The 13,377-nt window shown below is 36.1% G+C and overlaps 1 protein-coding gene across 2 annotated transcripts in view; it reads right to left on the reverse strand.

The window, feature by feature from the left end:
• The window catches only part of HIP1 (huntingtin interacting protein 1), a 74,161-nt gene that overhangs the window by 32,292 nt on the left and 28,492 nt on the right, over positions 1 to 13,377 (reverse strand). For both annotated transcript variants that reach the window (XM_072430005.1, XM_072430012.1), the window contains exons 2-7: positions 11,917 to 11,980; positions 8,804 to 8,946; positions 7,118 to 7,174; positions 6,627 to 6,707; positions 5,446 to 5,522; positions 2,514 to 2,575 (exon numbers count right to left, since the gene is read on the reverse strand). In XM_072430005.1, the coding sequence (XP_072286106.1) occupies positions 2,514 to 2,575; positions 5,446 to 5,522; positions 6,627 to 6,707; positions 7,118 to 7,174; positions 8,804 to 8,946; positions 11,917 to 11,980 (484 nt within the window). The remainder of the gene's footprint in view (positions 1 to 2,513; positions 2,576 to 5,445; positions 5,523 to 6,626; positions 6,708 to 7,117; positions 7,175 to 8,803; positions 8,947 to 11,916; positions 11,981 to 13,377) is intronic.

Genomic DNA, 13,377 nt, shown 5'->3' on the forward strand with positions numbered 1-13,377 from the left:
ATACTATTCTTTATTCATGCAATTCACATGTCAAAAAGTTTAGGCTAGAGTCCACTTTATTATCTTCATCTTCTATAAGTAAAGGCTTTAGTGAGACTACATACAGATAAATTATAGTCAACTAATGCATTTCCTTTATTGTTTAACTTGACTTTCTTTAAATAAGGCGTATCACAAGTTCCTGCCTGTTTGAAACATGTTTCCTTGGGCATAAATAGTCATATACAGTCATTTTCTTCAATAACAATACTTTCCTTCTCTTTTATAAGCGCAGGTTGTGGAGTAAACAAAGTGCTTGAAAAATGTACCAAAGGCAATTGCAGTGATACAGCCATTTAAATGTCACCAGATCACTAAGGGAAATGAAATTATGTGGCCTTATAAAGAACAAAACGGCAATTTTGAACAGTTGGACGTCTGTGACGTGAGCTCTATTTCTGTAAAGTGAACTCTATTTCTGTGGTGTAAAATTCCATTTCTGAAGCTCAGAATATGGTTTTGATTCTGAACACAAATTATATCAGCTAAGTGTTGTTTTTAATTAAAGGTAATGAACACTTTATTGTTTGTTTATTTGTTTCTCCTGTTTTCCATTTTGATGATTAACTCCTACCTACCTACCTGCAATCTGTTTATTACATTTCATAGCATTATGTCCCATGCTCAGTATGCAAAAAGAACAGTTACAATTTTAGTTTAAATTAGCTCATTATATTCCATGGCCATCTAAACAAAAAATATGCAAAGTTATCTAGTAGGTTTTTTGAGATCACAGTCTGAGTTGGATGGTGGTGGGAAGATGCTGTGTTCTTGTTTTAGTACAATTTTAATGCATTTACCTGTTATAACTGAAAGTTCAGTTGGGCTTTAATAAACATCCAATTTCACAAACTGTTCTTGATGTCAGTTTTAAGACAAGGATGTATCTGACACCTGTGCTGCCAGAAATGCCAATCAGGAAAATAACCATAGGTATTAATCTTATGATAGCTATGATTGCCAATCTGTAACCATATAACTAAAGAAATACACTGCATAGGCAAATTAGTTAGGGAATTATAGTCAACTAATGCATACCGATCCTGCAAAAAAAAACAGCACCTTAGCACCAAGGCATCAATGAATTCTCAAATAGTCTCTAAAAGGTAGAGGTCTGCTTACTGGATATTCCCAGGTTCCATGGTGAATAAAAACTGGAATCCCGTTTTCTATCCATAAAGTGATGCTCACCAATTAACCAATCCCAGTAAAAGCATTGTTGCTTTGACTGGGTGCATGAACTAAACCTACAGCTTCAGCTTTCTGTTTGGGCATATCAAGGAGGCCTTTGTGTTGCTAAACTAAAAGATTTCTTTTATTATTATTTTTTCTTTCATTTTTCGAGTCTTCCAATTGAAACTTTCACCAATAAGTATATACTACACTATATCAGTATATACTACCTTTATTAGAAGGGCTTTATTCACTGCACTCTGATATTTTGCTAAGGCAGATTGATGCTGCTACATTGACAACTCCTTCATCTTCATCGTTGAAGATGAGCCCCGCAGTGGGCCCTTCCCAACCTTAACTGACCCGGAAACCTGCAATGCTGTCCATGAGCTGATTATTGAGGACCGGCAAATATTCACAAAAAAGATAGCCCAGATACTTGACATCTCACAGGAGCGTGTTGGGTTTGTTATCACCACTATCCTAGACATGCGCAAGCTTTCAGTGAAGTGGGTGCAAAAATGTTTAAACAGTGATCAGAAGAAGGAACGTGTTGAAGCACCCAAAGCCGTTTTGGCCGATTTTGAAGCTGCACAGGACTTTTTAGCTAGGTTAGTGACTGGGGATGAAACCTTGCTCCAGATCTATGATCCTGAAACCAAGGAACAGTCAAAGGAATGGCACCACAGCGGGTCCCCGCGACTGAAGAAGTTCCGAACCTAGAAATCGGCCAAAAAAGTAATGGCACAAAGACGGTATCCTGTTGGTGGACTACCTACCTCGGGGCTCTAGTATCACTGGACAGTATTATGCTAACCTCCTGGACCAGCTGAAGGAGTCAGTTAAGACAAAACGCAGTGGAAAATTGACCAAAATTGCACCTTTTTTTGCAGAACAATGCACCTGCGCACACATCCAACATTGTGGCTGCAAAATTGAACACCCTGGGTTTCCAAGTGGTCCACCATCCCCCCTACTTACCTGACCTGGCCCCTTCGGACAAATATCTGTTCTCAAGTTTGAATATACACCTGAAGAGGCAACATTTTGAGGACATTTGTGATGTCAAAAATGCTGCCGAGAGCTGCGACCCAACCAAAGGACTTTTGTTTGAACGGTCTAGAAAACCTGCAACTACGCTGTACCAAGTGCATCAGTCTCAGGGGTGAATGTGTTGAATAAATGTGTTATTTCATAACCCTGGCTCTCTTCTTTCTGGGCAAAGCAAGGAACTTCTCAGCACCCCCTCGTACAAGTGATACAGATACAATATAATTATTTCAAGATAATATGGCACTTACCTGCATGAAACAGATTGAGCTCCCATTCCATGTAATCAAATATCTCCACAGTGAGTTGAAAACTGAATGGGATTAAAAGAAAAAAAAATGAGTAAATCAAGAAGAACCTTTTTATCACAGTTATCAATTTAAATGGTGTACAAAAAAATACATTCAAATTCAGATGTCATCATCTTAAAAATAAGTGTGCCTGTCAGTCATACACAGTGAATAGGGTGATCAACACACTTCTAAATACTGACATCATTTATTCAGATATAAATCAGAAATGGCTTCTAAAAACAGGTGGCTCTATTTGCTACATGGATTAGGAGCACTAAAATATAATTAAAATATAAAGTTTGCCACAACCTAATCTATTAAAACCAAACACAAACTCCTACAAGGCAAATTCTTAAAGCAATCGTGATGAATAATTGAAGGTTAAATCTTAGGAATGAAGCCTTACAAATGTAAAAAATGATTGTGTACCTGTGTACCTATCCACAGAGCCAATACCATTCATGCCTTTTAATTTTTTAACAGAATGAGGTCCTTCAATTTTTAACCACCTACTACCTGTAACTACAAGTCCTATCTGCACATGAAGATACATTGCTTTCATTGCAATGCACAATTGCTGGAAAAAGTAGTCTGGCATATGTTTTTCTTGGTACTTTTGGGTATCAAGTGCTCTCTTCTGATTGATCCTTACTTAAGGGATCAGAACAGAAAGGGATCAGCTATAGTTTAGCATGCAAGCACATTTGATCTATAAAACAGGTATTCTGTCCACAACTTCTATACACTGTTTGTAGCTAATAAAATTTATCTTTTAGAATTTGGGGTTTAGTTAGACTAAATAAACCCCTAAATGCATAACTACTGCACTATTGCTGAAATTATTGGCATTGATTGTGAACGAAGATTTCACAGCATCAAAATTTACTTATTGTTCTGCATATTCATGTTACCCCAGAACTAACGTGGTTTAAAAGCAACCTACCAGATCTTTTGTTTTTTGCCTAGTTGGTAAGTATTGTAGTTTTATATTACTTTAACTTTTATATATCAGCCCCCCTGCGTGCTATTTTAGCTGACCTCTCACATTATTGACTAAAATTTTCATCCTGATAATAGAAAAAAATAAACATCCGATAATAAAGATAAAAAAGACATCTGGCAGTTTCATACTTCTAGGTAGATTATAAAGTGGTTAAGATAATTTAATCAATAGAATTCATTGAATTACAAAAACTAAACCATAGGATGTTAGATGAATGATGGTCTTCTTGTCTGAAAGAACAGACGTAAAAGCAATAAATGCGGAAAGATGGATAACAGTTCCAGGTCATAATGTCACTCTGCTTCTCCTGTAGTGATAAAGAGGAGGCAGCCTGCTGTAAGCACTCAAAGTAAGTGTTTTCTAATGTAAAACTGGGGCACAGTAACTTCTTGTGTGTGTATATAATATACACATCCCGCTGGGATTATATAAGTAAATGCTGACACTAAGAACCTGGGAACATTGTGTACAAACTGCCAGCCAAGACATTGGCAGTGATGGGCAAATCAAACTCTCATCCAAAAAGTGAAATGTTATTTTAGTTTACAGGCCAGTAGGATTATATAGCTATTTTGATCCCACTCTCTTGATGGCATAAACCAGACTTCTAATTTAAAATTTATGTATAGCAAAAACTCTGATTTTGTTTTGTAGACAAGGGTGAAAACCACGGTTGGTTTATATCTGCAAAGATTTTCTCTTTCTTATTGTCTTGAAGCTGCAACAGAGGATTAAATAGAATCTCTACAAATTCTAGGAGTTCCACTTTAAACAGTTGTCATTGGAACAGATGTCGTCACTGGTGACAAATGCTAGATAACTCTAGATATAAAAATAGAGTGCAGAGATAAACTATTTTGTAGAAGAGGTCACCGGCACAAATAGAGGGGTGAATCTAACCTAACCTAGAAAGGTGAATCAAACACACAGAGAGCAAAAATAAATTATTATTTGTCAACTACTTGAGTAATAAACCTTATCATGCCTATACAAGACTAAAATACAAGAGAAAAATACACAATACAAATACTAAATGTTATTTTTTCAACAAGCTTATAACTAGAGGGGCAGGTCTGATATGTAAATATTTTCCATAGAAACATAAGTAACGGCCTGTTTAGAATAGTGACATACAAACCAAGCATTTCGTGTTAGTCAATTAGAATGAATATTTCCATAATTGGACCCCATAAAAATGGAAATTAATTGTATCAAAAGAAGCACAATGACTCTGCTATGTTATCCGTTGTGTGGGATGGTACATTACTCATATGTATGCATTATTTATGAAATTCTTTAACAAGCTCAATGAACTATTTACATAAATGCCTGATCCCTGAGTTTCCCTACAAGTCATATAAAGACACATGCACAGTGGTGGCAATCTAGATTAAAGGCAATTGGCTTAGCAGCATGGTTTTGGAAAAAAAGAAAAACACCTGTAGGAAAAAAAAATGTCATGAACAATGTCCTCAACCACAATAAAATACAGCTTTTATTTTGCTAACCTCCTGAAGCATACTGGCAGAACCTTAAGGATGTCCGGGATTCCTTGCAAATTGTTTATTAATACAGAATAAATCCATCCATCAGCCATACGTAAAAATGCTCTTAAACACAGCTTTTAATACTGGTGTTTCCACTTATATCTAATACTGGGCAAGTAATAACTTCAGACGATATAACACAGAACACCTACTGTGAATGTAAAATAACACACATTCATAAACCATACAAATACTGAAAAAGAATGTATAATTAAAGATTTAAAATCAGGTTCTGCAGGGCATTATTGGGGTTGTTTTACTTTAGCAAAGGAACAGTTTGACCTCAATATGAAAAAGTTTTATATTAAGCGAATGTATTAAAGGTAGGAATGTAACTTACAAATTATTGACATCATTCTCTCCAGCCTCATCTAGCTGCCTGTCAGTCATCTGAAGGTTTCCTGGGAAACGAGGGTTCTAGGTACGGGGAACAGAAAAATGATTAACAATAATACCAATTTTATTTAGATCTGTAGAACAAAAGAGGATAGTTTGAAATGGCAGAAAGTGAGAGAGAGTAAAATATGTAGGAAGCACGAAGGTGATCATTAAAATGAATTCCTGGGAAATATGAAAAACACCTTTTAATCCAATTATATGTTCGTTTAAAACTCATTAAATACAATTAGCAGAGTTCCTGTCTTTATTTTACCCTTCTGTCATTCATTGCACATGGTTGAAGAATAAGGGGGTTGGATGAATATATAGTGATATATAATGAATATATATAGTAGAGTGTTATTTTTCAGAAAGCAGCATTCAAGCTAGAGTTAACACCCTGGGGGAAATTTTTAATATGTAAAATATGAAACTTATTGCTCATGATAATAATAGAAAATAGATTTTAAGGCCAGCAAGTGTTCAAAGAAAAGATAGCAATCCTAACGCAAATAAGGAGAGGGAGAGGCAGTACTCCAGGCCAATCAGGGCTTTGCACAGTGCACATGTGAACATGCTTACAGTATACAAGAGTGCAGAGATGAACTCATTAGTGTGCTGCAGATACTTCAAGGTTCAATCATGGGTTATGGTGTGCCCTGAACCCTATACTGCTTAGCTACAGTATATTCACTCAGTCCACTGGGATATCGTTTTGCAATCAGATTATAAATAACTCTTTAATATACAAATTTTTAATAAATAAATATATATTTAATGGTTTATTGATGTCCCAATGTCCCAATAGACCTGGTGTACCATTTTTAATTTATATCAAGTTTAAGTTTAATTTAAAGTCTGCATTTAATATTTAAGATATAGTAGATGTGGGGTACTAAATAGCCCTGATTTAATAAAGCTCCCCAAGGTTAGGGAGGATACACTTTCATCAGTGAAGCTAAAAATCAGGCCCAATGTATTTAATATAAGAATGAAGTCCATAGCCTGGGTGCTCTATTTAGCAGGAATGCCTGGATCCCAAAACTGGATATACTTTATTAGCCAGCATGCATTTACCTAGTTTCTCCATAGAGTTCAGTTTTAAAAGCCTATATAAATTGGTATAATGTTTTGTACCCTTACCTTTGTGTGGAAATCCATTTTAGTGTTCAGAAGCTTCAGATAGATGCTACATAACTGTCCATACCCATCACTAAGATGCCCCTATGATAAACACAGATGGTGACAAAGGTTCATGTTTAGAGAACTCAGTACATAAAACTTGCAGATTAAAATGCAATAATATTGGCTGCTTGACTACTTTCATTGTGAAAAAGAAAAAGTCTATGGGGGGATGCTTTTATTCTAATCTGAAGAATTGTACTGTTAATTTTAAAAAATGACTCCTCATTTAAACCAAGAAAAGCCCTCATTGTTATGTTTTTCTTTCCTGCACTATTGCCAATCCACAGTGAAACACAACTATGAAGGCTACATAAAAGCCTAAAATTATTAAACAACTACAGGACCAGCTCTGTACTTCTGTACCAGAACTGTCTCTCAGCAGGAGAAGCACTTTAACAGAAGTGGACTTGTATCAAGTAATAGAACTCTGGTTGACAAAATGTTCTTACCCACATCCGGCTCATGTCAATGAGCTCATTTTTGTAACGCATAGAGTCTTTCAAAACCTAAAAACAATGAATACATACAAACAGTAAATGAAAGGCAACTTTAATAAAGCTTGAGAGTACTTTTTTCACATTCAGATAAATAATTCCTATTTTTAACTTATTTCTTTCCTATAAAAAAAAGTTGTCCTTGCATAAATAAGCAATGTATATATCAAATATTTATGTATATGCAATATTGCCAAATGTGATATAATCAACCTACTGTGTTATATAACTAACCATTTACCATTGAGGTCAGGTTTACAGCAATGAGCTTCAGATAGATTACTGGCAAAAAAAAATCTGCTGTACAAAATATCAAAGATTTCAGCTTTGAGCCCGATTTATTAGTCAAAGGCTCCCATAATGGTCTAAATTTGCTGCCACCAAAAGTGCTCATTAACAGAATTCTTATAATATGTCCGAATTACAGAGAATAATACAATGCAATGAATCATGATTACATGGATTCTTTCACTGTGTTATTCTCTGCATAATAGATATATCTACATTATGAACTGCAGAGAAAGAATACTGATAAATCAGCAGCTCTCTTGATTTGATCACGCTGTTGCATTTGCCTGGTACCTTAATTTTCAATGTGTGCCTTACTACTAAAGACATGGAACTAGGATTTATTTTTTTATATACCAAAAAATACAATACCTAAAACCTTTAATCAAGTCCTTTAATAAAGCAGTGGATCAAACATTCTTTGGTTGTATATCTTCCAATACCAGATTCACTGCTTTATAATGAACCCTTATATTTCCTATTTACTGTACAGCTCTGCGTAATATGTTGGGACTATATAAATACTGGTTATTATTATTAATATTATTAATAATAATAATAATATTCTTAATAATCTCAAATCCTTTTTTTTTTTACAGAGACATGTCAAAAAAAAATAATTCAAAAAGAAATCTACATTTTTGCCTATACAAGTCTATGGGACACTATGGCATATAAAAGCAGGTCCACTGAAAACTAGAAGGTGAATAAATGCACTTGCCATATAATTCTAAATGAAACACCGCAAACCGATGACAAATGCAGGCTCATACAGTCCAACAGCTGCTGAAAGTGGCCCATATTGGCATTGTTGTACTGTTACCAGTTGTTACTATTAATCCTATTTCAATGTATAACTTTAAATAAAGAAAAGTCTGAGGTCTGCTCTGTTATACACACCATGTGAATGCAGGAATGCACTAAAGGTCTTAGCTGCATATTACTGGCAAAGCTGAGCTAGGTATTTCCAGCTCTCTAGACCCATGTAATGAGAGAAACTAAACAATGAACAGCCAATGCTATTCAACAAAAGCAGCAACTATAATCAATTCTGATCAATTGACATCAATGTTCTATATGGTCCCCCAAAGTAAAATTTTGGACTTATGTATTTATGTGTCACCCATCAAATTCAAGATTCACGGCAGAATCTGATGGGCAGGAAAAAACATTTTTTAAGACTAGAAAAAAAGGATAAAAAAATTGAAAATAAATAAACCAGGAGATGCTAGGCATACGGCTGAGAAGTAAAGGGCTTAAAACTTAAAGCTAAAATGCCCAAAAAACCTAAATCCCTGGCACACATAGTGTATCATATATAATTACATATAGTGGGATGAATCCCATACTTACATTGGGATGACCATCTCGCAGCAGTTTGTGAAATACATGGCAGAATTTCCAGCAGAGAACTGCATTGCTGGACAGAGGTAGACGGTTTACAGCTACCCAGAAGGTCTGAGCCCCCTTCTCATGGTGTGTCCCCAAAATACAAGGTAGATTTAGGTTAAGGAAAAAATGTATATGCCTTAGGAAACAGAATAGCAATAATAACAACTATTCATATAGTTAACATACAACATATATGTGGACTTTTGATATTTTTTTTTTATGAATCTAGAATGTATTTACCTGATTTAAAGTTTAACTTGGCTTTTAATGCATTTTAAATGAAACATTTTAGAGGAAAGAAACTTAGGAGAAGAGTTGTATGTGAAACATCACATTGGGCTGTGTCCTGCACTTTCTATATACAAGAAACATAGAACAGCCACAGATAAGCCAAGGAAGCCTTGCAACCACAGTTGGAGCTGAGGAATGGGGATTGACCTGGAGATGAACATTATTTATATGGTTGGTGTAACCATTTCTTTGTAACTGTATTGATCCAATGCATGCTGTCTACACAAAAAAGTCTAAAAGTCTCACCTTTGTTTCTTTTATTTCCCAAGTGTGGCAGTACCCATACCCTTGTACATACCCAGATGGCAGCTCTATTTGACTAAACGGCCTTGTCTTTGTCTCATTCTGCACCCCTCTGTTAGACACATCATCTTTTCTGTTCCAAGCTGGGTGTAAATTATTATATAAAATATTATTATTATATATTTAATATATATTGGACTATTGGACTTGAAGCTCACAGTTGAAGCTACATTCACCTTCCAGTGAGCAATGAGTTGAGCAGCTGTGATGAAATAACATAGAAGCCAGGTGTGTTTACCTGAGTCTGTCTGTTGTCTATGTTTTATGTCTACCTGTTCTTTTAAGTCCTTTTCATGTGGATTCTGATGGTAAATAAATGCACTCATCTTTAAGAGGGATGCTGCTTTAAAAAGAAATAGAGGCACTGACCTCATGCTTACTATTAAATATACTTTGAAGAACTATAGAGCTTTCTTCCAGACACAGCCACGGAAGAGCATAGGAAATCAATTGGTGTGCAGGACAGGCAAACCAAAGAAAGTTAACTTGTGGTATCTAGGGATTCCAAGGCAAGGATTCCACTGCCAAACAGCATCAAAGGACATTTAGAGACTTGTTTTCTCTATTTATATAGGTGTTAGTTAAATTACACTTACATTTTTAAACTAAATGTTCATTTTTGCTATTGTAAATATTAACAGTTATAACAAGAATATTCAAACTACTGCTGACACTTTAACATAAGGACTAAGGTCACAGTTAACAGGTTATCCACAACCGAAGAGAAATTGAGACCTTGATGCTTCCTTCAGGGAGACCTCAGATTACGATATCAGAATCAGAAAAAGTCACACGTAAATATGGAAATGAAAACTGCAAAGGAAACGCAATAGTGTGACTGTTTTCCAAAACCAGGAAATGAATCACTTCTGTCTGCTGAGTCCACTGGTATTGTACGGCATCAGCAGCAACCTTTCAACCCTTTTTATGCTAATGATAGAATTTTCTATCTAATATACAGATTGACACTGTTATACTATTGCAGCTTTTTATATACATTGCTATTCATCTTACAAACATCAGCAATACTTAAGAATTGTATTGATCGGCTTCACTAACAGAAACAATGAATCATGCCCTCTGTGCAGCACACTTTAATGAAGACACTTCAGAGAGAGTAGAACATTTTGAAAATGACAAGTGAATGGGACTTTAATGACTAGCACTCCCTTTAGGTTAACGGATAATTACTGAGAGCAAAGAAAGCACTGAAAGTAAAGGAACTGTGTTCTTTGGCCAATATTTTGGATAGGATATAGTTACAGTTACAGTAGTGGCCACAGGATAAGCCACTGCAATGGGCCTGATTTATTAAAGCGTTCCAATGCTGGAGAGGATACACTTTCATCAGTAAACCTGGGAGTTTTAGCAAACCTGGAATTGGCTTTTTGCTACCAAATGTTTTCAATCTTGGACCAGATCCATTTCAGGTTCATCAGATCCATCACCCAGATTCACTAATGGAAGTGTATCTTCTCCAGTCTTGGAGCTTTATTAATTCAGGCCCAATGAATGGTGATAACATTCAAGTATTCAGTATACTAGACTTTAGGTGAATCTCCAAGTCATTCCAACAACCTCAACCAAGTGTTGCTGTCTGATTTCCTTAATGGGTTCTCCATAATAGAGAACAAACACCTTACCAGTTGGCGGAAAGACACTTTTGTGAAAGTGTTCTCGGAGGAGGTGGAGACACACAATTCAGCAAAGAAATCTTACAACTACAAGTTTTATTAATGTAGTAGGCAAGTGAACCTGTCCTGTAAAGGTGTCGATTAAAGCCCGAAAAGTGAAGAAAAACCATTCTAACGCATGGTAATCCCCCTTTATTGAGTTGTCAATGGGATCTATATTTTTATTGGAAACTTTTTTTCTTACCTACCGTTCTGGTGACAACTCACAATTGTGCATTTTCCTCACCCCACTGTCACTAATTTGTTTTAAATATACAATAAACATTGATAGAGGCTTTAACCTCTCTGCCACTATATAATAAATACTTTTTGGCTTTGGCACTTTATATCACTTTCACAAGAGTGAAAACTGCACAGTAAAAAATGAATACAACCTCTTTTTTTTAGGAACTGAAATCTAGTGACAAGAGAAATGATCATGGCCAAAAGAAACTAGATCTAAAGCACCTGTAAAGCCAGTCTTGTCTCCGACTAATGAGCCAGGATCAGCCTTCTCCTCCGTTCTTTCAAAGTAGCATGTTTTATGTATAAGTAAAATATGAATTCTATTTCTAAGAATAGCCTGACAGCCTACCAGGTCTGCCCTGTGGGGACAGAAAACAAAACCCGATGTGCTACACTATTTGGAATTCATTTCCCACCCCCGGAATAAAACCTTTGGAGGTGTCACAATGCCACGATTCTTGTCGTAACGGCCCATTTAGAAGTAATTGTGATCCCTTCCTCCCACATGCCCTGCCAGAACACCTTTTGCTGCAGCAATGCTTCTCTCTTTTCAAAGGATATTTCTTGCATGTTTTTCTTTCACAGCAGCTTCTTGAGTGTTGATAGCTTTGTTTATACTCACAGTCTACAAAGGAAATGGAAGAACAGGGTGAGAGACGGCTTATACACAATAGGCTCAGCACAAGCAAGTAAAGGCAACATTTAGCAATGCAGCTGCTTTTCTGCTACCACAGGGCCTGGTGGATAAGCATTAAGAGGGATTTCATTAACCGACAGCTGGAATGCCATCCCTGGCCCAAATTCTCTCCGCTCCAGCTGACTGGCTGCATATTACATACACACATGAACACAGAAGAGTTCTATAAAGTCATAAAGAGCATTCATCAAGGTAAACTAGCCGTAAAGGAACACTAAACATATATTACAAGTTTGTTTATTCAAAAGACAGCATGGATGAATATGTAAAACTATTTGTAAGCTTATTAAGCAGAACTAAACATAAAAACAAAAAAAAAGTTGCAAAAGGGAGAGGTGATGTCTCTGTAATAAAACTTTGCAATTTTCTCTTAAAATGTACACTGAGCGTGCACAACACAGTGTAGGATCCCAGCATACCTGGGTATAAGAAATGATGGAACTCCAGTGCGCAGGCACAGGAATTACATAATTTTGGCTTGGCCAATCAAGATGGCCGAACACCCATCTAAAACCCATTTAAAGTTTAGTTCCACTTTAAATGTAAGGATGTTATAGGGAAGAGTAATATTTTAAATTCAAAATAAGTTTAGAGGCCTAGTGTAGAGCACTCCCCCCTTGCAGTACTAGGGTCCAGGATACTATGGCCTGATTTATTAAATTTTTCCAAGGCTGGAGAGGATACACTTTCATCAGTAAAACTTGGTGACACAGCAAACTTGAAATAGATCTTGTCCACGACTGAAAACAAATAGCAAATTACTTTTAGGAAATGTATTCCAGGTTTGCTGGATCACTTGGCTTCACTGATGAAAGTGTATATTCTCCAGTCCTTGAAGAGCTTTAATAAATCAGGCCTGATATGTATGAAGTTTTTTATGTTCCCCCTCAAGTTTGCTGGAGACTTCCATAGGTACTTTTCCATAGGTGTTTTCTCCCACATCACATTAACAAGCTAGTAGGCTTCCCCCCACACAAATGACTATGTTAGGTACCTAATGGGCACTTCTGAGGGACAGTTACACTATGTACACAGTTGCATTTACTTTTAACCAAAATAATTGTTTTGAAAGACAGTTTAGTTGTCTGTTGTGTACTATGATGATGTAAGAGGGGAGAACAAGCATGAACTGCCCCAGTGCATTGTTATACAATAGTATACCAACATGCCATTAACGTTGTTGGGGGATAGCCATATACACCCCCCTTTCCCCGAGACAGTTGCAATCAATGGTTTCAGGCAACAGAAATATGTATAGTTTTTTATTGACATGACTATGGGCTTTGTACACAGCTCCTTATGTCATTTTGTTCACAACCTATTAG

The sequence above is a fragment of the Pyxicephalus adspersus genome, chromosome 1 (genome assembly GCF_032062135.1).
Source record: "Pyxicephalus adspersus chromosome 1, UCB_Pads_2.0, whole genome shotgun sequence".
Classification (NCBI taxonomy): domain Eukaryota; kingdom Metazoa; phylum Chordata; class Amphibia; order Anura; family Pyxicephalidae; genus Pyxicephalus; species Pyxicephalus adspersus.